General features: G+C 39.6%; 2 protein-coding genes across 2 annotated transcripts in view; both read right to left on the reverse strand.

Annotated features, from left to right (window-relative positions):
• Nucleotides 1-1,061: 1,061 nt before the first annotated feature.
• Nucleotides 1,062-5,976, reverse strand: bcl10 (BCL10 immune signaling adaptor). The gene is made up of 3 exons (XM_088597655.1): nucleotides 5,627-5,976; nucleotides 4,048-4,336; nucleotides 1,062-3,818 (listed from the first exon to the last, which is right to left on the reverse strand). The coding sequence occupies exons 1-3, from the start codon at nucleotides 5,675-5,677 to the stop codon at nucleotides 3,448-3,450; spliced, it is 711 nt and encodes a 236-aa protein (XP_088453781.1). The 5' UTR covers nucleotides 5,678-5,976; the 3' UTR covers nucleotides 1,062-3,447.
• Nucleotides 5,977-9,647: 3,671 nt separating this feature from the next.
• ddah1 (dimethylarginine dimethylaminohydrolase 1) overlaps nucleotides 9,648-25,939 on the reverse strand; it is a 66,634-nt gene continuing 50,342 nt past the window's right edge. The window contains exons 5-6 of the mRNA XM_088597657.1: nucleotides 16,618-16,761; nucleotides 9,648-12,218 (exon numbers count right to left, since the gene is read on the reverse strand). Of these exons, the coding sequence (XP_088453783.1) occupies nucleotides 12,102-12,218; nucleotides 16,618-16,761 (261 nt within the window). The 3' untranslated portion in view covers nucleotides 9,648-12,101. The remainder of the gene's footprint in view (nucleotides 12,219-16,617; nucleotides 16,762-25,939) is intronic.

Raw genomic sequence — 25,939 nt, forward strand, 5'->3', positions numbered from 1 at the left:
TTTATCCAAGCATGAAAAAGAAAAGGGGTATTTTGCAAGTGTTTTATAGGCACACATATTTCCATATTTCTAGGTGTGCTACTAAGTAAACCTGTCGCCAGTCTCGCTCCAGGAGCTCTTGTCATGAAGCTGTTTGCCACAGGATCTGCACTGTAATTCAGGCAGAGATGTACTCCCTTCAGCAGGCAGAGGGCTTTGGCGACTCATACCCGAAGACATTGTTTCAGTTTTGAATTGAAAAACGTGAAAATGCATTTAAAACCGAGAACAGGGAGCACTTGTGTACAACTAAAGGCCGTGAGAGTATAGGACAAACTACCAGCCATGCTGTTGAAGCTGATACCCAGTTTTCTTCCAAGAAACAGCTGTATCCTGAGATCCTTGGGTCAAGCAACTAATTACCAAACGGGCTGGCTGGGCTGAATGACCTCCCCTGCTTTGTTATGTTCTGATGAATTACGTTCGGACTGAAATAAAAAATTTGCACTATAAAATGGTATATAGTTCTAATTTTCCACAAAACCCACTTGGTTTTTTCATAATCAATTTAATTAACATTTTATATTAACTGCAACAGTCATCCACTGGAATCCATGACATTTTCTTTTTTTCTAACAACAAAATCCAGACAAATTCTGGTCACATTGCTGTATGGGAGACCTCACCAACTGAGCAATCAGAACACACAGGAGTATAACAAAGTCCAAAAGAAAGTGTCTCAAACCATAAGAAGAGCCTGCAATAATATCCATCTAATATCTAATGCTCATTGCTGGTGAAGGTCATGACAACACAGAGCCTATCCCAGAATCACAGGCTCAAGGCCACACCCTGTATGTGCAGCAGGTCTTCCTAATAGCAGTTTAACCAATTTGTACGGTGTCCAATGAAGTTCCAGGAAAAGTTCATTTTCTTTCTAAAATTGTTTTATGAAAGTGGCAATAATGCTTTCAGATTGACAAAAAGTGTCATCTCTGCAGTATAGTAAATTTTGTTATACTATTTTGTTGGAAATGTGATGTAACAGAATAAAACAGAAAAAATGAAAAAAAATCATAATATCTCATTGTAAATTTCTGTATATATGAAAAGGGAGAGTAACACCCACATTCTCCTAACAACTTGCAATCACAATAACAGGTTTAGAAGGTTAAAAACTGAAACATTATCCCCACAATCACAAAGCCAAGTCTGAACTTGGAAATTCCCTATCTAAAGCAAAACACAGTTTTGGGAATATTTATTACTCAGTTCATTATCTAAACTGGGAGCAAGCTGTCAGCAGCTCAGATCAGGGTGAGTTAACCACAGAGTATAATGACTCCTAGAATTATTGTGGTGCAGAAACACACACCTTGAACATACTGTAGGAGAATTTCAGTTCTATACACGGGGCAATGCAGAGCACACTTACAGGTTTTGTTTATAATACAATGGAAAACAGGAACAGCTGTCAGAAACTGGGATAAATGGAGAGTGATCAAATATTTTCTTGAGTTGTATCTGTTTCCACACAGATAGTTTACGTTACATACACACAAACACTCAACGTCAATCTAAGTACTTTCAGTTCTCAAAGCCAGAGTTCTCTTAATTAAACAGATAAAACGCCTAAATGATCCATACCTCACAGATGTTCCCAATCTTCAGAAAGAGACGATCTAAGACTAACTGAACTGGGGCTCTCTAGGACCAGGGATGAAGACCCATGTGTAATAGCAAGAACCAACGGAATATTTTTAGCATTTTCTAATTTTATATGAAAATATAAAAAGAAGAAATCTCAGATTTCCTGAAAAACAATATTTTCAATGTGCGTCATTTTGTTTTTAAAGTAGTGTAGGTAATATTTTAAGTGGTCAGTCAAAAGTCTTAGTGAAGATCAAAAGGACAATAATATGGACTGCAAGTGTAAAAGAAACCAAGAACTTAGGCAATTAAGACTACATAATTGTCTATCATAAAAGGATAATAAACTGGTTCATGATCACAAGATCTTTACTACAAGATTGTTAGATATATGTAGAAAATATATGCAAAAGTTTAATACTAAATGTGTCTGAATGACAGTTAAGGCCTCTCTAGAATGTTATCCCAAATATTTTATTGGAGGAGCACAGGACGAATCGCCTGTGTTCTAGACACAGTGAAACACTGCTTTGAGATATAGTTCAAATTTACTTAATATCTAAAATAACAAAACCGCAGCATTTCTCTATAAAATTTTCTTTTTTAGTAAAGATATATTAGAAAACTTCCACCCCTTTCCTGTTTGCCATAGCTTTCTTATGAGTAAAATTACTGGTCACTTCTCTCTTCCAGTAACTTATCACTGCACAAGTGTCACAATGACAGTACATGTGAATGATCAGTCCAACACTGTATCAATTCATTTCAGTATAAAAAAACGGTAGGCTACATTGCTTTTAATTGCATGTCACATCTATCCACAGTTAAAGTTATTCTCAGGTTTTTTTTGCATTTACTGAATGCTAAAATATGGAAGTATTTGTTACAGTCTGTATGTCAAACATGTAGGCACAAGTTTATTTCAGCTCTGTGCCTATGCATGTAGCTGGTTTCCGCACTTCTCTAACATCCCAGTGATTCATATTTTTTACATTTTTAAGAAAGCTCAAGTGTTCCAGCAGGGATGTTCCTGCCAGAGTGAGATTATATCTCATACTGTCTGAGCAGAACAGGTTTCTACAGCACCAATCAGGAAACCTTCCCCGAGGCACACACAGCTCAAATCCAAAGTCAAAACCCAGCTGACTCACAAACTGCTGTGGACACTACAGGTATGAAATCAAGAGTCCCCAGGTATTAGGGAAATAGGGGTCCCTTTCTTCTTTGAAAATATTAAAGCAGCACACCTGAAGAGAACAACTAACAAGCTGTGCAGATGCTGATATTTCCAAAGGCAGTTTAAGGAAGTTCTACTATTGTTAAAGTTTCTAAGAACTGTATCATGGGCTGAATATTTTCCTTGCATTTGTAACCATTCAGATTTTAACAGTCATGTACAAAAATCTGATAAGACAGGCTGTTAGGACCTTTGTAGATTTTTTAGCCCTTTCCATCGTAAATTACTGGACCCTGCAGCAGAGATCTCTGCACAAGTGGACTTCAGATTATTTCAACCCGAGAGCAGCGAAAGAGGTGTGAGAGCAATGAGACAAACACTTTGCAGAGGTGTTCACTGTGTGAACACTGATAAGCAGCACCTAAAGATGCAAAATCACAAATCCCTGGGAAGAGGGAAGATGTCCTTGGAACAAGCAGTGATGGAAAACACAGCTGTGAGGAAGGCAGGCAAGTTCCTTGAGGGTCTGTAGATCACAGCCATACTAACCAGCTTTAAGTCCTGAATGCCTGAAGACGAGTGCACATGCCCTTGCTGACTCCTCACAAAGCAAGGCAAGTTGCAGTCCCAGCACCACGCCATCAGGGCGGCGACAGAGAGCGTGAGCGGAGGGGCTGGAAGAGAGCATCAGTGCTGCTGGTGCTCCCACACGCCCCTTCTGGCTCCGCCTGCAACTCGTCGGGCAGCGGGGGCGCCCCAGGGTCGCCGGGCTTGGGCAGAGCTGCCGAGGAGGACCCGGAAACAGTGCTGCTGACCGGGACGTCCTTGTCCAGCCCACAGGGCAGATTCATGGACCCCAGTGCGGAGGAGCTGGAGCTCCACTCCCCCTCAGGGTGGTACAGCAGCGTGGAGTCGTGGCCCTTCTCGAAGTTGGAGTCGTTGGAGAGGGTCCGGGAGAGGTCGTTCGTCGCCCCCACACACTTCGGCACACAAGTGCTGCAGGAGGCTCCCGCTGCAAAGCAAAACACAAGCATCAGATGCCCGCGCCCCATTTCAGAGAGAACTGACAAAGAACAAGTGGAAGGGAACAGAGGTTACATGGATTTGCCAAATCCTTTTAATTCCCTCCCCTTCCCGTTTCTTCTGCTCTCTCTAGGTGCGTACGACAGTCCCCGCCACCCAGGGTGCCGCGATATTATCAAAGTCTCGCAGTTCAATTTGCCTGAAAAGGCTAAAAGTACCTTTAATGGATTCAATTTTTTCATTTTTCACTTTCTGGACCTCGTCCGTGATTTTGGCGATGATGAAGTTCATGGACCGGCCCAGCTGGATGGACTCCACCAGGGCGTCCAGCCCTCTGGGATTTTCGGCCAGGTAGTCCAGGAGCTTCCCTGTCTTCTTCCGGTGGGTGGTCCTGCAGCTGATCTCCTCTGTGTCTTCCCGGGTCAGGATCTTCTTGGAACGCAGGTAGTCAAAGTGCCTGTCGGCTATGATTTTATCACACAGGTACGGCCGTAGCCTCTCCAGAGCCTGACAAAACACACAGAATCGATCCACATGTAGGGCGCAGTCAGGCAAGATCAGTCTTGCTTCTCCTCATGGAGTTCGATATTAACACTCACACAGCACTTTAGGCCTTAAAGAGTTGGCAGTTATTACTGTAAGAGGAAGCAGGACGTGTTTTCTAGAAACTGGTGTCTACAGTTTTCCTCAGTGCATGTTAAACGTCAGGAAAGCTATAAAAGTCATGCTGCAGTTTAAAGAGACGTGTAACAGGTATTGTCACGCGACAGGGTAACTAACTATAGTCACTGATTCAGATAGTATCTGAGGCAGAAGCTACGTGATCTTCTGGGAAGGACCAAGAGACCAAAACTTTACTAAGGAGCAGGAGCTGGACGACGTGAAAATATTTTAGAAATCTATTCTATTCTTATCAAAAGTTCGATAATAAAGCTCTTCCTCACCAGGTCTGTTCTTGTTTGCAGGTTTGTGTTTTAACACAGAATGTTGTCCAAACAGGTTTTCAGTCAAATGTTTGTTTGTTTTTTATTTCAAACTTGCTTATAAACCTTAGGTCTTTCGAGCATACTGGTAGAGGCAGAATGTCATAGTTGCAGTTTCAGTACATGCTCTGGTGTTACCTTCGTCTGCTTCAGCAGTCATGCAATACAAACGCGCACTTAGCTAAAGACGGGCTTTATGTCATCTCAGAAACCCAAGTCCTATAAAATCTTGGTAAATACTGCAGCAAAGTCCGCTTTGGGGAATCTTTCAAATGTGTTAATATGAACAGATATGAGCGAGGATCCTCCTGCTGACCAGCTGTGTTTGATGCAAGTATGTTCCTGTCGATTCTTTCATTGTTATCACTAGTTTACACGACGTCAAAGTGGAATAAACGGCCGAAGAGGAAGTTTGCACAAAAGTGAAATGTGTTCCGAGCCTGGTATACACACACTTGGCTGTGTTAAACAATGACGACAGGAAAGGTCACCGTGTCGGCGAGTCATTAGCGACAATGCGCGGGCAGGACCCCACGCCGCAGGCACGCCCACGCGGCTCGTGCTCTCCGGAGCAGCGGGAAGACTTTCCACGCCACGAGGTTCGTGCTCCCCCGGGACCCACCTGCAGGGTTATCTACCTCAGCCACGAAACCTCCTCTAGCACCATTTTCAAAAACACGTTTTAACTTTTAAAGCGCCAACCAAAAAACACGTCAGTAAACTACATATTTGTTTGTTTGTATATACGCGCAGGTCTTCACTTTAATCTACTGTATACTTTTAACAGGTTTATAAAACGACCTTAAACACTTACTTCCTTTTTTATCTCAGCCATTTCATCTTCAGTTAGGTGTGGGACATCCATTGTGATATTCAAGCACGTCTTCCGGGGTGCTCTTAAATTTCATACACCATAACAGTTCACTTCTCTCGGTGGCGCTGACTTTTGTCGATACCACGATCCGAGCGGACGCGGAAACAAAAATGCTTTTGAGTCTTTTGCTTGTAGCTTATCTTCGCTGTCGAATAAACCGTAAGTATCTTATATTTTACTGCACACCAGTGTGTTTAATCCCTGATAAAAGAATGAAGATAGTGCTCTGGGGGTTTGCCACAGAGAAGTGTGCCGGTAGACTTCCTGCTTTCGGACAATGATGGAAAACGACGCGACAGCGACAGCTCTCAGCTAATTAGAATAGTGCAACTAGTAAAATACAGCAGACAAAGAATAAGCGATGAAAGCAATTTAAAGCACCAAGCCAGGTACTGCGAAATAAAATATTTCCTTTTCAAACTTATCAAATGCATTATCTAAATTCACTGATTTATAAGTAAACCGAGTTATCACGTTTTCTGAGTAAACCGTTCACTCCATAAATGAGTGGACAGTTTGTAGGGAGCCCTATCTTTCATTACACACGTTAGCAAACTGTATTCATGTACTGTGCCCCCCATCTCAATTAGAAATTACAACGTATATTTTGCCAGTTTTATTTTTATAACTGGGTTTTACTCCTAAGATAGTCAACGTAACTGAGTTTTACTATTACTATGCTCTTCATACGCGTCATAGGTATTTATACATGGAAGTGGTGATTAAATCTGATTTTTTTTTCTAGCAGTTTCAAGAAAGTATTCCCACAGGAAGCAATTTTATGCTGCAGTGTCGGGAGCCCAGTGATGTCAAACATTTTACACCACACCTTGTGAAACAGTGGTAAGCCTTCACAATTTTAAAAATATTCAGCGCAAGAATTTAGAGAGAAGAACTGAAAATTACACTGAAGACAGCGTTGTGCAACAGGTACAGATTTCAATGTCAGTCAGGTGCACATGCTATTAATTATTAATATTATTTTTCTTTCATGGATTATTCAAATTTTTAAAGCCATCCGCTATGAATAAATTAGTGTTTAAAAGTTTAAAACAAAAATATATGTGTAATTCTTAGACTAATTATCTCGGCATAATTCTATGGTTATTTCAATGGGTTGTTTTTTTTTGGCAAAGAACCCATCACAATGAGTTACGATGGTTCATGCCGTGGTTTGTAATTGTATACAAAAAACCATTAATGTTAAACACGTCATTATTTCAAAATTGATGCCAGGACTGATATGCCGGAAGACTCCTTTTTTCTCATTATCTTAACAAGAAAGGGTTGACTGATGTTCTCTGAACTGATTGTGCCCATTCTGCTGTAAAAAGGCAGTTACGTCGCTCTTTTTTCCGCGTTATACCCACACAATGAGCACAGCCCCGAAGTGACCAATCTCGTCATTTACAACAAAGTCTGCTGTCATAATTGCGCGTTATTATTATAGCGTGACCTACAAATTCCCAGGTTTGTTTTTTTAGTACATTATATTCAAAGTCCCCGTGTGTTTCACGGTGCTCCAAATTCCCGGATAAGGACTTGAGTGCAAAGCTACAGTATGTCCCACCTTTGTCAGTTGCTTAACCCAGTAATCCACCCAATTTCTGAAACCCTTTCCTGATTTTTTTTTATTATTACAACGGTGATATATACAATCCACACAAGAGTACACGCAACGTTACCAGGGGTACATATTGCATTTGCATGTTACACAAAAGGTCAAATGAGGTAAAAAAAAAAAGATAAGGTATGGTCAGCTTTAATATTCTTACATTTAGAAAGTTTGGAGATATGACAATACCATTTCATTACACGTATATAATAATGACAAACTATAATTAATAAATGAATGACAAACGATTTTTAAAGATTATTTCCAATGGCACTAAATGGTAACATACTGGTACCTCTATTTCTCTAAAAGAAAGATTCTAATATCGACCTTTCTTTATATCATTTTGAAGATCCAGAATGTTTTAACAGGACATCAGCTAAAGAAATGTTGTAAAGTTTAACAAAAGACACTGCACAACAGGGCTCTTTACAGAGTATATTTGATGAACAATTTAGTAGAACAACTCCCGAATAAGGCAACCAGCTTCCAAAAATGATCTTAAATACTTATTACAACTATAATACATAATTTCCGTTTCGTCTAATAGAGGCTCTGAATTCCTATTTTCTCCTCAATGGTGTCTGATGGGAAACTATTCGTTCTCTTGTCAGTACTTCTTCTAGAAAGGTCTGATTACGATATCAGGCTTAAGAGAAACATTTATCCAAAAAATGTAATTATACAGTACATTTCACCACCAACATCAACTGTTTTACCTAGATGTTTCAATTTTTTAAAATAAGTTTTTATCTCGACACTTGATTTCTGTAGTATTCCAAATAGTATATTCTGGGGAAAAAAACATGTCTATACATAAGAGACCATGTAAGAAGTGTGTGTTTATGGAAGCCGGATAATTTCAAGGCGATTTTCCAAATATCAAAATTACATTTAATTAAAAGCTCTATACCCTCTCCATTTTGAAATATTAAATTAATGAATATATTCTACAAACGTTGCTTATTTTTAAAGTGATTCTCTATTTTATCTTAAAGATAGTATTAGATGTTCTAAAATCTAAAGCATTTAGGCTACCTTCTGTCAGTGTTTGGGATATAATAATAATAATAATAATAATAATTGCTTACACTTATATAGCGCTTTTTCTGGACACTCCACTCAAAGCGCTTTACAGGTAATGGGGACTCCCCTCCACCACCACCAATGTGCAGCCCCACCTGGATGATGCGACGGCAGCCATAGTGCGCCAGAACGCTCACCACACATCAGCTATCAGTGGGGAGGAGAGCAGAGTAATGAAGCCAATTCACAGAGGGGGATTATTAGGAGGCCATGATTGATAACAGCCGATGGGGAAATTTGGCCAGGACGCCGGGGTACACCCCTACTCTTTTCGAGAAACACCCTGGGATTTTTTTAATGACCACAGAGAGTCAGGACCTCGGTTTTACGTCTCATCCGAAGGACGGCGCCTGTTTACAGTATAGTGTCCCCGTCACTACACTGGGGCATTAGGACCCACATGAGCCGCAGGGTGAGCGCCCCCTGCTGGCCCCCCTAACGCCTCTTCCAGCAGCAACCTTAGTTTTTCCCAGGAGGCTCACACCTGCTTAGCTTCAGTGGGTTGCCAGTTGTGAGTTGCAGGGTGATATGGCTGCTGGCTATATATAATATATAATATATTTTTACAGATATTATTATTATTATTATTATTATTATTATTATTATTAAGGTAATGCGGTTTACTCATCCAAATATCCCTTTCCTTGCTTTCTGTCCAACTCGCAATTCCTCCGTGATTACGAAGGGGGGCAGCCGTCTCTTCCACTGCAGTCTGATTTCCGAAGGAATCCTTAATAAAACTTGAAATGTATTGAAAGAGATGAAACTCTAGATGGCGCCATGTCATCAAAGTTTCAACTACCGAGGTTTTTTAAAATAGGCACATTGAAGAATTTAAACATGATTATTCAGTAAACAGCTGGTTAGATTGTTATAGTAATGATGATGTATGTTTCTTATCGGTATTATTACAAGAATTCCATGTTATTAACATTATCAACAGGTAATTAAAGTCAAGATTAGTAAAGACAATAAGCAACTGCAACACAATTTTAGACTAATGTACTAGAAACACAATGTTTTTTGGCCTGTTATCTCAACATATTTTTCATTTCAATGTTTTCTAGCATGCTGTTTGTGATAGTAGGTGACTATTCTTTTGTAAAAAAAAAAAGGATCTCATCATATATAAAGAATATATGATGAAAAATTATAATATGCAGTGTATAAGTACATACTAGGCTGGCAAATGTCATAGTCCTTTGGATATTATTACCAAAGTAAAACAAAACATTTAAAGAAATACAGATAATGCATTGGTTAAGATATTGTAGCTTTATTTAACAAAAGGTATTTGTCCTTCCAGAAATACTCTGCATTTATGATCAATGAAGAAGTTCTTACTTAACAAATCTCAGTGCACTGATGTCTTTGGCACAAACATAGGGAGAAAAGCTTCTATAAACAAACACCCCTGAAGAAAATTTAATCAAAATAAGTTGCATCACATCTTATACTGTACATACACAAAACCACACGACCAATGCATGTCTTAAGTTCATACTCCTAGTGTTACCTTACTACAGAGACATGCTAACCTATGCACAATTAGATGCACTTTCTTGTAAATGAACCAGGAGCTTTGATGTCAGACATTGAAACAGTGTTAATAATAAGGAAGTGCTTTTTAAAACGACCTAGAAAAACAAACCATTGCACTGCAGAAAATGACAGATTCATATTTCATTAATATGTTCCACAATCAGTCCTTGGTGATCATATTCACCAGCACATTTCACACTGGTGTTGTGACTCACCGGGACTCTCAATGCGACCCTTCTCTGTGACCAGACGCCCAACATCTGCTCAGTATTTCGCTGTATGAGCTCTAGATTAGATACCTGGCAACCATGGTATCATTTGTTCTCTATGCCAAAAATGTCCCATAAAATATACAGCTTGTGTCACAAATTACAATTTTACGGCTGGACCTCTTGTGCCTTAGCCAGACTGTATGATATCATTGTCATAAATTATACCAAAAATGTGAAGCAATAAGAAAGTGGCTTGTTTACTGGCTGACGAATGTATTCCAAAAGAATTCCTTCCACGTTTCATCACAACATCGCCTTTTTCTGCAACTGCAGGAGAACAGCCATTGTAGTTTATATTGGTGGGGAGGATCTGGAATAATCTAAAGAAAATAATTTAATGTGTTTTTAAAACCTTTAATTAAACAATGTTGCAAAAGAAATAAAGGGAAAAAAAGGATACACCCTATCTGTTCATTCTAAATATAAAAGTCTATTCTTTCAAGAGCAAAAATAAACAGCCGTTCAAATATAATTTAATAATGATAATATAAAATAATAATTCTGCACAGTGGTACTCTTCAGTTTAGATGGTCCATTTAAGTTAAGAAAACTATCCATGTCTGTAGGAAGTTCTTACTTCTTTTCTTGGTAAGTTGGGTGATTTGAACATTCAGAGATGTATCCACTGTTGGTGAAAGGAGATGCTGTGCAAGGTATTTGTACAGGAGAACAAGCAGGCCAGAGCACAGCTGGGAATCTCTCCTGCTGATTTCCCACTTGGCCTGTGGGTCTACAAACGGAACAGCACTGTGAAAGTGCAGAATTATTCTGTATCCTATTTTCCATGGCAGAGCTCCTCCACTACTATTTTACTAAACTGTTCTCTCTTTACTTTCTTTCCCCTCAGCTTTTCTTAGAAAAATATATAGATCCTATTATAAAGTATCATCCAATTATAGCTCACATGTGACCAGTTATGCTTGAAATAAAGAGTTTTAGAAATCAACCTTTTCCAGTTACGCGGTTATATCCAGTTACTGTATGAAGCACAGGACAGCTCTGTTCATCTTCCAAGCAGTTTCTCACACAGATTGTGGATTCACGAACAGAAAGCACGTACAGTACTTTACTAATCAATAGCACAATCACATGAAACTGACAGTTTGCAGAAAGACCTCTAGTACTTAATTGCTTCAGGTGTTTATACACAAAGCCTCTGCAGCTTTAAGGGTATTGGGAATCAGCTGGATATAATAATTAGCACCTAATCACAGCCGTGAATTGAGAATTGATGGTCCTGAAAGAGAAAATGCTAAAAAAGGGGGGCTAATGTTAGAGCAGAAGACAATAACATAAGCATCTGTCAATCACAAGAATTTAGAAGTCTTTCCTGGCACATTCTGAGGGTTGTCTGCTTTCTGCCTGACATTCAAAAGAGCCACATATTAAAATACAAATGTATAGTAATTTTCGTGCCTCTTCTTCCAATTCAGCGTTGCAGGGGAACCTATCTCAGCAAGCGACAGTCAGCTGGCAGGGTACACCCTGGAGGAGACACCAGTCCATTGCAGGGAGACAAATGTATATAACAAACTAAAATATTCTCTGAGTTTAAAAATGACATGAAATTATTTCAAAAGTATAGTTCATGATAAATCTTCAAAATTAAAAAATCAGTTATATCAGTCATGTCCACACTTGCTACCTGGTCTTAGTTTTCTTCAAAGTCTCAGAAGACTTTGCATAGAAACACTGTACGTCTACTAAATGGGACATTCAAGCTAATACAAAATCAATCAGCCCACTGTAATCTTTGCTAGACAGTTGTTTTAAGGACTGTGAACAACAATCAGCAGCACAAGGACAGACACACAGGGAGGACTCGGTAAGGAACAGGCTCAGGCACTGCGCGTTGTTGGCACATCACTGTCAGCCCTCCAGAGGTGATCTCGTGTCCGGATCAGATTTCGGTTCTTTTGTTGATGAGCACAGACGAGCAGGTAAGGGCTCCATCAACCTTTTCTTTCTCGCAGTTGGAGACTGGAATCAGCATGTGATCCTTCAGCTTCTCAAAAACCTGGAGAAAACGTAATTGTTAGTCCCGTTAGCTGCTCGGGAGTACCAGCCTCATTTGTGGAGCAACACGGAAAGGTAAAACTTTTGGTATCAAACTAGTTTGGGAAATACCCCTACTAGTGCTATTTCAGCTGCTATCTTAAAAAAGTTCAGTCTGAACAGATTCAATCTGGTTTGTTTATATTACCATCTTGGATTTGCTAAGCAATATATCAGAAGGTTAAATAAATGTCTGATTTAACTGCATTCATAAACATTTCTAAGCAGCTCTTTCACTTGAACATAGCTTTGCAAGTTTTTTAGGTTTCCTAACCCTCTCAGGACTCTTTTCTAAAATCTCTGATGGAGATTGTGAGCAACAGAAACTCAGAAATATAAATTATTCCAAAATATAAAACAATGTACCTTCAGAGTGTTTTTTCCATTTTTGGAAAAAAATGAGTTAATTTAAAACACTTAGAGACTCTACAAATCAGTATTTCCACAAGCTTGGCATACAGTTTCCTGGTTAATCTGAATTTTCTGTTGGAGGACCAGTATGGGGCTGACTCTCATCTAAATCCTTGCTCTAACAGCAGGTCCTCCCTTAACATCTTCTCTGACCCGCACTTACTTCACATTCGCCCCAACTCTCATCCTGGTCCAGCTTAACCCTAACCTTGCAGCCCAGGTTCACCACAGTTTCAGATAGGACTCCAGGAGCCAGAGAACCACAATTAAGAACATATCCAATAAAAAGATACCTATTTAAAAATTTTAATGTGCTTTCAGATGCAATAAAATAACATCACTGTCATCTCACCTATTTATGTACTGTATGAAAAAACACAAAAGATTAAAAATGGATAAGACTGACAACTGAGGCCTTCTCCAGGGCACACCGGTCATATTGCAATTCTACGTGCAAAACAAACACTGAATTTATCACAGCTGGGGGACAAAAATGATGGTATGTTTCTCTTGGTATCACCGGAGGGAGAAGAAAATTGCTGGGGTTGTTGCCAAAGTATTGAGTCCTGCAAGAAGGGCTACTGTACCATCTCCTCAGCAAGACTGTCAGGAACATCTGGTCAGCAAGAGGTCACTGGGGTCCACATGCTTCTGCCCAGCAAGCCCCACACACAATCACAGCATGCAGATGCAAAAATGCAGACAGCACATTATTAAGGAGGATAGGACAATATAAATGTAAAAGTAAAAATGATCCTAATGGGTTAAAAGAAAGATATAATTTAAAACGCATTTCCTAATCCTTCATAAAAAATATAGTTGCACCATTCCAAAAAATTTTTTATAAACTAATGTGTCATTTTATGGAGCTTCTCCAGAAACAACCAGTGTTTTCCTAGAACTCTTCCAAGCCAAAATACTTCTTCAGAGAGCTGTCTCTCTGTAGTGATAGGGCAGTTAGCTGTACCTTCACAGAATTGGTCCCTATGATGTCAAGAGTACTCTATCCCTGCTTTGATTAAACATTTTGGCTGCAAAGAAAACGTGAAAGTATACACTTTTGAAAGCTCCACCATAACATTACTAAATTAATCACCTGATAGCTGTTGGGTTTTTTTTCTTTAAATTATGACCTGTACTTCCAGCTGTGATTCTATTACACAAATGGGTAATTTATATGTTCTGCAGGGCTGTCCAGTCTCTAAGGCCCTTTGTCCAGTGATTTAATTGGTTTGCCTGTGAATTCTGGAAACACGCCCTCCCTCCCACAACAACAAAGAGAACAGCAACAAAAAGATAAGAGTTTACAGCAAACTGTTACCTTTGCTCTACTGAAGTGGGACTCTTGTGTAACAGCAGTTCTAAAAATATCCCAGGGACTTTGGGTGAGAATGTTTTGCATTAAGAGGAACAACCAGAACCTTAAAGCCCCTCAAAGAGCTGCTATAAATCTTCTCTCTGCTGCTTGGAAATGTCAGAGCTGTGAAGCTTTTCACCCACAGAGCACTTCAAACTCACATCTGTCAATCTGTCAGATTTTTGCCTCTTGTTCTAAAACAGAGCTCCTTGCATGAGCACAAATTTACCCTTTGCAGCTCTTCAAACGTCTCTGGTGCCGAAATAGTGCCTCAACAGGTAAACAACAGTGGCATAAAGGTTTTCTTACATCTGCTGAGAAACAGAGCCATTGTCAGACTGCACTCACCAATACCATGGAGATACTGTGCACACTCATCTCTTCCTGCAAATGGCTTGCATTTGTTTCTAGAACCCAGTATGCAGGTTTCTAACTGCATGAGTCAGCCAAGGTGAAGTGTTTCAGTGGCTTTGTAGGAAGCCTCCTTCTCAGTCAATGAGAAGGTTGAACGAGAGTGATTTGCTTCTGACATCTCCGCATGGCCAAGTGGCACTAGCCACACAGTGGAGTGGGCTGGCTGCTTCTTCAGTTTCTTTCTGTTAAACTGAGGAAGACAAATTGTGTTGCATAGTGCAAGAGAATACCAGCTATGAATTCTTGGCCATGTTATCGATTAGCACAACCTTATACTTTACACAACCACAAGGAACTTGGCACAAGTAGCCTTTGGTCTTTTTTCTTCAGTTAAATGTAATCCACTGATTAGTTTGTGTGAGTTTCCCTCAGATGTTGTGACATAATTTTTATGTCAAAGTCCCTGATTGTGAATAATTCTAACTTTTTGTTTGATACTGATTTTGCTATATAATAACAACATTCTTACAAATTAATTCAGCATTAAATGTAAAAAAAAATATTTATCTCTGCTGACAAAGACAGATATCCAGAACCCAGAACTCTCTGTTCACTGTGAGGCAAATTATTTTTTCTATTTTGGTAAGATGTTATATCTTTACTGAGAATCTAAACAAGACGGATGCTGCGGTAACTATATTCTTCATGAAATAAGAAAAAAAAACAATAAAACTAGAAAAAGGAAAAAATAAAAAAACAATGAAAAAACTGCTAGCAGGTTGGAAGGCTTCTACAATCCGCAGCCTCTTGCCTCACAGTGAACAGAGAGTAAAGGGAATGCAGAGTGATACACAAGAAGCAGCAGTTCAAGACATGCTTTGGCAAGATGGAGGTGATATGGTGTGGTAAACTGTGTCACTGTAACATGTGAATTGCATATCTGGATCTGGTTTTAGTGAGATCAAATCTCCCAGGTTTTAAGTTAATCGCTGGAGCTGTTTTTAGTACTGTAAAATCCTGGTGACCAAGGGCTGCATAATCAGGATGTCGGACCCCTCTGCAGCATGCAGAGTGCAGACTGGAGCTGAACAGAATGGAATGTTCCTGAGGAAGATGCAAAATCTGTATTTTTGCTTCCATAAAATATTTAACAATATAGCAAATTACCCTCATTATGTTGTTAGAGAACAAGCTGTCTTTTCACACAATAGGATTGATTCTTCTCATACTTTCCTTAGAGGCCTGCTTCAATTATGTTACAAAATTACACTACAAATTTTACGTAATGGTACTTTATCAAGTACAACCTGTTCTGTGGATATGTTTGGGAAAATGTCAATAAAGCATTTTTTCACAAACATTACCTGAAATGCATATTTGTACAATAATAAAAAAAAACTTTTGAACAGAAATATCTATGTTAACATGGAGAAAACTAGAAGCAAAAAAGATGTACAGTATTTAATAGAACAAAATGTTGTTTGTAATATGAACTGAAATTTTAAATTAATGGTTTAAGTGAGATATGTTTAGAATGCAGTATGACCTTTGGAAAGTTATGTAACAGCACAACTACGTTTTTGGCAAAGTCAGAAACTAGAGAAGCATGCAGATGAAACCAAAACAGGTTAAATTCCTTTTGCAGACACTATAAAATCTGCAAAAGGAATACAAAAATCACCTGGCAGATTATATTTAATATAGACAAGTGCATAAATGCTAAAAACAGATATAGATATACAATGGACAACACTGAAGTTCTAGAAGCAATTTATGGAAAATGTGCTTATGTCAAGTCATAATTCACAATTCCTCAACTAAAAAAAAACAAAAATCGTATCTTCACTGTTTCCATGAAAATGCTGTTCCTAAAAAAATAAAATTCTATCAAAAATTAATTACAATCTTGTCCTGGCTGCCTGCTGCTTCCTGTATAGCTGTAGTACTAGCACTGATTGGTGCACGCATGCCTACTCCAACAAAACCTCACTCTCCTTAACTCACTCCTCAGTGAGAAACATCGGAGTCATTTCACCAGGACCCACTGCACCTCAACAAATTGAAATGTTTTATTCACCTGCACTGCTGGCAGGAGGAGGATTTACACCACCTGGTTTGGTCTTTTCTAAGAACATCCTACCCAATCAAAATTAATGCCATACCAGCTATAACATGCAGCAGGGTAACCCATTTGTTAGTGAAAGACGAGTTATATTACCAAAGCGAGTGCGGACCTCACCTTCACGCTGTCAGGATACTGTTCTGGAGAGCTGTGAAGCAGCACGTGTCCTTTGTCAGGAAGGTTCAGATACACACAATTGGCCGCGACGTCATCTGGCAGCGTCAGTTTGTCATAGCGATGGTCACTCATCTGCTGCATGATCTGGAAAAGGCACAGAACACAGAGTTAAAAACTCTTCCGACAAAACCACACAGCCTTATTTGTGCTCAACAGGTCTGATTTCAGGGTCTTGAAAATGAACACCTCTTTATTTCTGCATGTTCTTGGGAAAAAATAAAGTATTTTGGTTATGCAGTACATGTTTCGTGATTGTGAGTGACTGACAGTTGCAGGAGCACTAATCACCTCTTAAGTGAAAACTGATTCAAAACATAGGTGATTTAAGTTGTTGAATTTCAAGCCTGGTGAAAATCATGAATGAAATATCAACAACTGGGTTGTGGTCAGCCAGCAATGTCTAACCTCGTAAGACCTCATAGTCAAATACACTCTGTCAACAACAGGCCACGAATTGGGACACTCTGCCAAGACCAACATCATTGTTCACATTCCATCTTTGTGATGGTTTTCATGAAGACAGTTCCACTGCATTAGAAGAAGTGACTGCTGTTAACCTGACTGCACAGCGCTACACGGACCCAAGCGCTGGAACTTCACATGTTGCTCCTCCTGACATGACAGCACTCCAGCTGGATAAAGCTTTTACTCTGATTGGACCTCGCATATTTTTATACCACATATTAATTTTTAAAAGGGGATAGGTCTGAGCAAAAGGACATTAAGAGGACTAAACGGGACTAAACAGAAAACATAACAGGGGCCCCAGCCTGCAAGTGGCCTATGTTAGTTATAGTAAGTACAAGTACAGCCAAAATCTACTAAGTATTCCTAAGAAATCTGCACTTAAAGGCAAAACATTTTTCAATTTATTTAAAGAGCAAAAGAACAATGTAACAATGATTATCTAAACAGAGCTAAAATCTACTATAAATTAATGAACCACTTGGGTAATTGTTATCATTATTTTATTAAACACAGAAGACAGAACACAGTACAAACAACATGCGGCTGAGCTAAGTGTTGAAAGAGATGACACAGGGCTGAGTCCATACGGGCCTGTCAGCATGACAGCCCCTACATCTGCTCGTCATCTCTGCATGAAGAGTCAGGACTGCCTTACTGGAAACACCAAAAGGGAGGCATGATGCTCATGTCTATTACATGACATCTTTCACAAAGACAACACTGTCTCAGTTAGTCCTGTGTAATGTCATGAATATTTCACAATGGAGGCGCTTTTTAAAAAAGGGTGTTAAAGGCATTCAGCTACAGAGCAGGCTGAGCTCTATGATCATGGGTGAGAGTCTGGGTCATGTCACCAGCGTGCTTGACCAGGATTCCCCAGGAGGTGGCGCTCGGTTAGCTGAGCACTGCTGAGGATGGGGTGGGGTGACACAGCGCCCCCTGTGGCCTCCGAGGGTACAGCATGCAGTGCTGTCAGTGGGAGACACAGCTCTCTTCCACTCAGCACTGAGCCCCTGATACCGGGCCTGTGCTGCCCATGATGTGTCATAGGACAAGGGACAGAGGAGCCTGCATGTCCTCTGTGTGTGGTTGCAGGATTCTTAGGAAAGAAATGAGATGTCAAAAACACACAAATTGCATTGGCTAAATTATCTGGGTAAACCTAAAATAAGAGGCAATTGTAATTAAAAAACAATGAAGGCTGGCATCTTACAGCGAGAATCCAGCCATGTCAAAGCCCCCTCTTCATTGTTTCATCCTAAACATCTGTAATGCATGAAGGAAAATGATTACCTTCATCACCCAAATCTCAGAGATTTCACTGACATCCATTGTCTTAGGATAAAGTCAAAGACAGTCGGGTAACTCGAGACAGTCAGGTATGTACCTGATAAAGATATATTTAATTCTGCAAAAGACTTGGAAAAAAAAAAACTAAAATGGTTAATAATGCACAAACCACTAAAAAGCAGGACACCCTGACACTATGAATTTATAATTTAACAGAATAAATGAGGGCAACCAGTCACTGCTACATGTGTTGCTGGGCATAGAAGATGTGCAGAATCATGGTGAGAGGTTATTTTTATACCTGATAGAAGTCTTTTCTTCATTACTCCAAACAAAGATGTGTTGTGAGAAGAAAATTCATGCAAGACAGGTACCAATGTCTGGTGCAGTAAATCTAGCCTTCGTGTGCATAAACTACAGCTCAGGAGGACTGTTCTTTCCAACAGTTTTAGACAAAGGGGAAAATCAGTGACCTTGTTTTTAAAGGGAAAGCAGTCATCTGGTAACTGTGTGGAGGAAATGTGGGTTCTCTGAATGCACCACCGAGTTTCTCAAACAAGCCAAGGTCTGGGAAACAGATTCCACATGGACACTAAGCAAAGATACTCCAATAGAGCACAGCCAATCAGCTAGAAGGCTCTCCATTACAGAATGTTACTCTAACGAGCTCCTTCATTGTTTACCTGATAAACCAATTAACAATAAGGAACAAGTAAAGGTTTATTCCAAGCTGAGCAGAGAAGAAAAGAAACACAACGTTTTGGCTGTGGAGCCTTCTTTGGGTGTGGGGAACGCTGGTTTAGTGAGAGAAGGGGCAAGTAGTCCAGGGAGGAGAAGGAATGAGGAAGAGATCTAGAAAAAGATTTAGGGGAAGGCTAGTGGGTCACTAGTCGAAACATTGTGTTTCTTTTCTTCTCTTCTCAGCATGGAATAAACCTTTACTTGTTCCTTTGCAGCCTACGCATACTAATGCAGCTACCTACCTGAACTACAATTAACAATAAACCAACATAACAATTAAGATGCAGATTGTATCACACTACTGCAATGGAGTAGTCTGAAAGGGCCTTCAGTTAAGTGCTCAACTCACAAGCAAAGGTAGAGTAACCTTCTCCTGGGGGCTGACCTGAAAATTCAAGCTGGGGGCAGGTGAACTGGAATCAGTTCCAGGCGACTGAGCAAAACTGGATTCCAAGGGTGTCGTCAAGCACACTGAAGGATTTGCTTTTGATGCAGAAATGTTGACCAACGCCTTTTGTGTTTAGTCATGCAAATGAAGAATTCTTGTGCTGGGCAGGCTGTATTATATTCACACACAATGGAGCAACATGTGTTCAAATGGGTTTTATAGAAGGGAAAACCAGGCATTGCACCTCATTGTAAATTACACCCGGCAGTTTTCACATGAGCACCCACTGTGCACAAAAACAGAAGAGAAGAAAATCAAACAGGATTAATATTTTCAAGGTGCTGTTGCCTTGAGACTACCCCAACTAAGCATGCATGCACAATTTGGATGAAAGTTTCTGTTATTTTATATAATATCATAGGGTCAGCTACTTTGTTTTTATAATAAGTTGTTTTTCTCTTCCTTGAAAGGCAGTGGCATACCACAGAATGTACAATATTTAGCTTATTCCAAAGTACATAAATTCTCTAGAGGTAAAGAAAGGGAAAACAATTCCCTGCAGGGCAAATATGATAGAAATAAGCCCAGTGTCATACCTAGATACTGTATGTTTGATGCAGCAGCTGAGTTTATCATATACCACTATCTGCTGTTCACAGCACAAAACAAGATAAAATAGCACAGACAGCTATGCAGGCCTGACAATGAAGTTAATAAATAAGGTAACCAGGAAGCTGGGGATCACCAGCACACTTCAGTGTAGTGACCCTTCGGAGTCAAATGCTGATGAAGACAAGAGGTCTCTGGTCCTTGGAGTCTGGAGTCCAGCAGGCTTATGTCATGTCTCCATTAGTTACAAACACTCTTTCACCTGGGAGAAGTGTTAAACTGAACAAAGACTAACTACACCATTATATTCACGTTCCATAGCCTTTAGCTGCAGACAATTTAAAGAGGAAAAACAAAATTGGCTGGATTCTGAACCCAGAGATCTGAAATTGGGAACCCTTGATCAAGACCAACAGTACCACTCCAAGCCCTTCCTCAGTCAGGTGGGACTTTACTACAGTTGTCCTTGTCTTTCTTTATTACTGTGATTTAGTGCATAAACACTGATATCTACATTAAAATCTTTAATAGTTTGAGGAAGCATCATAACATGGGTTTGAACCACAAGATGTATTTCTCCTTTGTTCTCTTCAGTTCTCTTCATTATTAGATTAGTAAGCAGTATTTTTCTGGTATTTACACAAGTGAGAGGGAACTAGGATAGATAAACAAGTGTTGCCCTCTCCTGTTGTATAATAAGATGCCCTTATTGCTCTTTTTGAAAGACAAATCCAAATCAAGAGTGCTCACAAACTACTGTTCCCATCAAGACCAGATCTTCTCAATGCATCACAGAAAATTGGTCACCCAGATCATGAGTCCAACCTTGATCAGTAAGCTGGCATGATACACTTACCAAACATGGTACCCAGTTCATTATAGGTTCAGACTGAAGAAAAATCCTAAAGGTACGCTGGAGAGTGAAATCAGTCCTTCGGGTTAGCACACTGCCACCAGTCAAGAGAATAACTCAAGACACTTAAAAAGCTAACCTCTCACACATCAGGTTATCAAGTCATTTGTTAAGCCAGCAGAGGAACTAGCCACTTAGAGCTTGAAATGACCAGGTTATTCTGTTAAGGCAACAGGCGTCTCTGCTGGCCACTTCTCTTGTGGTTCTATAAAGATAAACCAGCCTTTTCTGCTCATAAACCCCTTAAAACAATCAGCATCACATGCAACAAACCAGCCTTTGACTTTCAGAATCAACTGTGCAAGAGTTCAAAGTCCCTGTGAAAGAGCCTAATGAAGACAGTTTGACTGACAGCTTGGTCACCGACATGACTTTCAGACAAGAAAGAGGACTGTCTTGCAAGAGTGAATATTATTATAATTAGCTTCCTTATGGCTGTTTTTCTTCAGCTGCAAACTCTGAAAGTGCTCTTTGCCTCAAATTAATTCATTTTAATTGACACTTTAACCAAAAACAGATTATCTGTTTCCTTCTGAAACTTCTTTCTTCTTCTTCTTCGCATTTTCCCACTTATTTGGGGTCTGCTTGTTTGCACTGATTTTTCCACTTCGTACGATCTTCGGCGTCTCGGCAGGTGACTTTTGCGAGGCGCATGTCGTCTTTCAGCCGTTCCAGCAAGCATGAGCCTAGGTACTTGAACTGTGTCACTTTGTTCAGTTTGACCCCACCAGCTGCAATTGTGCCATCGGTTTGATCACCGCATTCCAGGTACTCCGTCTTCTTGATGTTCAATTTCATCCCGAATCATTCAAGGCGCGTCTTCCACTCCTGTACTTGCTGTTTGAGGCCGTGTCGCGTTTCACTTGCTATCATAACATCGTCGGCATACAATAGCGTCCATGGATGCCTCGTTTGGATATCTTTGGTCACTGTATCCATGCAAAGTAATACAATGTGATACAAATAAATATTGTGCTTTTCAAGCATTATCACCAGGTTGTAAAATTAACTAGTAACAGCAATACTTCTCATGTATAATTAATTAATACTCATCATTTTCAGTATATGTTTGCAATTAAAATATTTTAGTAGCAATAATGTGAGAGAAAACCCATGATAGTTCAGATCTGAAAATTAGTATCCTAGAGTCATGCTCATTACTTCAGGACATGTGCTGCTGTCCAGAACACTCCCCATGCTATCATTATCGCTGCAGTCTGCAAAGGGAATGCTAGGGAGATGAGAACTGGGGAGTCTCAGCCCACATGTTCATTGTGAGATAATGACTTCATTCCACTCATGCGGCCCTTGGCCTTCATGTCAGTCTCCCTGCGGGAGTTCCCCTGCAGAGGCAGAGAGCAAAGTGGGTTAAGGGAAAGGCTCACGCTGTGCTCACAGTCTGTCAATCAGCTCCCTTAACGAGCTTGATGAAGCTCAGAGTGCATTCAGTGTCAAACACATCTCCTACACCAGCTCCTATCCCCCATCAAGGTGCAGAACCTGACATTTTCTTGATCTTAGGGCCATAAAACAACAAAAAGAGAACCTAGAAGGTTGACCTTCTAGAGCTCTAGAGAGACAGGGCTGCTCATTTCTGTGTGCTTTGATGAATTATGCATACCACTATGAAGCAGGGCCAGTTTCCTAACTACACAAGGGATGGCAGAATGGTTTTCATAGGAGACACATTCTGTGATCTGTCATCTGGTAGATGCCCTATTCATTCCACAGGAATACCTGACCAACCTATATTCAGAAAAGAAGAAGACAACAGTTCATCTTATTCAAGCAGTACTGAGGCAACAGAGAGATAATTACACACCAACAGCCGCAGTCTGTTTCTGCTATACAAGTGCTAACTGTGTTGCAGCAGGTGATGTGGGTTTTAATTAGTGCCAACAGAATCAAACACACAAAGCATCAAAGTAGTGTTAATGACCCACTCTCGGGTTGCAAATTATCATGATTTAAATCAAGGCACAGGGTATTTATGGTCACCCAAATGTTATAAGTGATAATTAAACAGAAAACAAACGATCTTGTACTTATTATCAATAACAACATAATAACAGATTTCAGTGCAAATTGTTGTAGAAGTCTCTGAGTGTTACTCTGGGTGGTGTCAGAGTCAAAAGAAAAAGTGTTTAATTTTAGTGTTTAACATTTAGGTGAAATCCTTTAGGAAATTTTGAGACTCCCTAAGGGTGCTAACCAGGGATGTAGCCAGTATCCTCCAATTCTAATTCCCTGCAAGAGCAAACGTCTTTCTGAACCTGCCTGCTCCATTGTGCAGTTGTCATAATTCCCCAAAGTAAAGTGAATAACAACGTTAGACACATTATTGTATCAATTGGAATGCTCGCAAATACTTATATTCATGCCTCAGAATGTCCTAAGGATTTTTAGTTAGATGTTCATGCTACATTTACAGTACAGATGGGTAAATGGGTACAATAGTACAGATCTGTTAGAGGTATAATCTACAGAATTTCCATCAATAGAGGGCAATGTTTAACTGACACTAATGACAAGAGTTTGCACTTACAAAAACCTCATGCTTGTTCACACAGTTCCAGAATCCATTCCAAGACACTCAACTCACAAGTCACATCCCACTCTGCGAGTTGTTAAAGCTTTGATGTCATTGCTTCTGTACCTGCTGTGCTTCACAGTTATTCTGGTGTTATAAGGTGGATAGGTATTGGTCACTTCCTCTTCTGTGTTAAACACTGGCAGCTTATTTTGGATGCATCTTGGTGTCCCGATGCAGGTACCTAGTTACTAGGCACAGAGACCAAAGACAAAAGGAACGGCACTGCAGACTCAAAATCCCAGCACTCAACACTGGATTAAAACTTCTACAGAAGAGCCATCTTTGGTGCCTCAAGGCTCATCTCAGGCAGTGCTCATCAGTTCTGTGGAAGGCTGTGATATAAAAGGTTGCTGGAACTTAGGGGAAGCTTTCTGATAACTGACATGTGTTGCAAAGAGAGCAGTGGTTATTAATACTAGCATATTACACAGCTCCCTTTTAAATCTATGGCCACTTAATTTCTTAATCAGTCTTAGTCTGCATTGTGTAAGAACAGATGGAGAAAAAATAAAAACATAATTACCATTATAGAGATTTCTTCAGTAATTTATAGAGACTCATTGTTTTTACAGTAGTGGTGATGAATGAATTTGTGCTGCATGATTCTCTTTTTTGAGGTTTTTATCTGTTGTTTTCCTTGTAAGAAGCCAGTGTTCTGTCAATGAACACTATTGTTAAAGATAATAGAAAGAAAACTTCTGAAAGAACAGAACATGCCAGTTTACATTTCAAGGAAAAGATGTTCAGAAAGACTCTTACCTGCTCAGCCACACTCGCAAATGAAAAGTACACTTGTGGCACAGAAAAATGAGATCTGTACCTGATGTGCAACGAGATTATGAAATATTCACTGCAATATAATACAAAAGATGTACTGACGTTTGCCATTATTAACTGCTACACTACCAACGTCTTAGAAATACAGCATTTATGATGGTAAAATGATACATCTTCAAATACCCCACATGGTTTCAAAGTAGATTCACCAGACGTGCAAGAAAGCAGGAAGTTTGCAAAAAGCAAAAAAAAAATAATAATAATCAGTTGCTGAAAATGTTAATACCCTTTATAAAATTATAAAACTTCATCCCAGCTGCCAGTGCAAGCAGAAGATGAAGGGTTAATTATGCAGCTGCAGCTATAGGCTAGGTGTTGTATGCATGGATTTCTCCTGATGCAGAGAAAAGCAGGCACCTACCACCCTTTATCTGTACAGTAAGAAGACTTCGGATTCATACATAATAACAGATTATTAGATTTTCTATCAGAAGACAAAAGCCTTATAATGCAGATGAACACCTGAGTGAGAACAAGTATACATAACTTTGAGCAAAATAAGGACCAGAGAGATACACTTACTTCATGATTCTTCTCAGACTTATAAACAAACTTTTAATGGCTGATAAAGTGGTAAAGCTTAAAATGGATGAAATGTATTCATTTTTTAAATTCTTTTCCTCCAAATGTCTCACAGTAAGGGTTATTTTATCTGTAGGCACTATCAGCTGTCTGTCCTTTCATCATTGATCTCTTTCAGAATTAAAGCATAACACTCTGCATCAAGGAAAGTCCAGTTCTGGTTATTAGAGTTTGATTAGTTTGGGTTATTAGAGGTCTGAATCCCAGTCCTATTCAGTTGACATTACTGCACTAGAATCCGTGGAATTAAGGTATTACCACATGCCTTTACAGAGATATTAAGATAAATCTGGACCCCTGCCTACACTGCCTAAACCACTGTGTAATCTGGTCCAAGCAGGATCTGGTGAGAAATGCTCAAGATGTCCTCAGAGCTCAGAGGCTCAGAAGCTGATTAAGTTCAGCAGGTACACAGTTATATCAGCTAGTTGACCAATGGGCACATCTCCTGCCTCCCCTGTATGCATGTGGAAGGATAAGAGGAAAGAAACTGTATTGGACAAATACCTGGTGAATTTAGGGTATTACTCACACATATCCTGCATCTGATACATGGCCACTTTCAAACACATGGAATGTCAATATGTTTATTTCTATATATACAGTATATGTACCCTTTAAATAAACTTAGTTTTATTTTTTTAGACATTGATTGTCTTGGATTGTTGTTTTATTTTAGGCCTGAATGAATTCTAATAAGAGGATCCATTAAAGGTTAATGGCTGAGATACATGCTTCCTACCACATTGTTTGAATGACTTTGAAAATAAAAAATCTTTTTAGCTTTCTGTAATGTTTGATGGTGTATGTTCATGCTCAGCTCAGACTTCAGAATGCGCTC

The sequence above is a fragment of the Lepisosteus platostomus genome, chromosome 11 (assembly GCF_059453375.1).
Source record: "Lepisosteus platostomus isolate fLepPlt1 chromosome 11, fLepPlt1.hap1, whole genome shotgun sequence".
In the NCBI taxonomy this organism is placed as follows: domain Eukaryota; kingdom Metazoa; phylum Chordata; class Actinopteri; order Semionotiformes; family Lepisosteidae; genus Lepisosteus; species Lepisosteus platostomus.

What these genes read in the sequence shown, in the direction of transcription:
- bcl10 (XM_088597655.1), bottom strand. Translation starts at nt 5,677, where the DNA reads ATGGATGTCCCACACCTAACTGAAGATGAAATGGCTGAGATAAAAAAG. An exon ending in TGGCTGAGATAAAAAAGGAA is followed by an intron (nt 4,337 to 5,626) that starts GTAAGTGTTTAA and finishes GTGTTTTGTCAG; the next exon opens with GCTCTGGAGAGGCTACGGCC. An exon ending in AAAAATTGAATCCATTAAAG is followed by an intron (nt 3,819 to 4,047) that starts GTACTTTTAGCC and finishes TTTGCTTTGCAG; the next exon opens with CGGGAGCCTCCTGCAGCACT.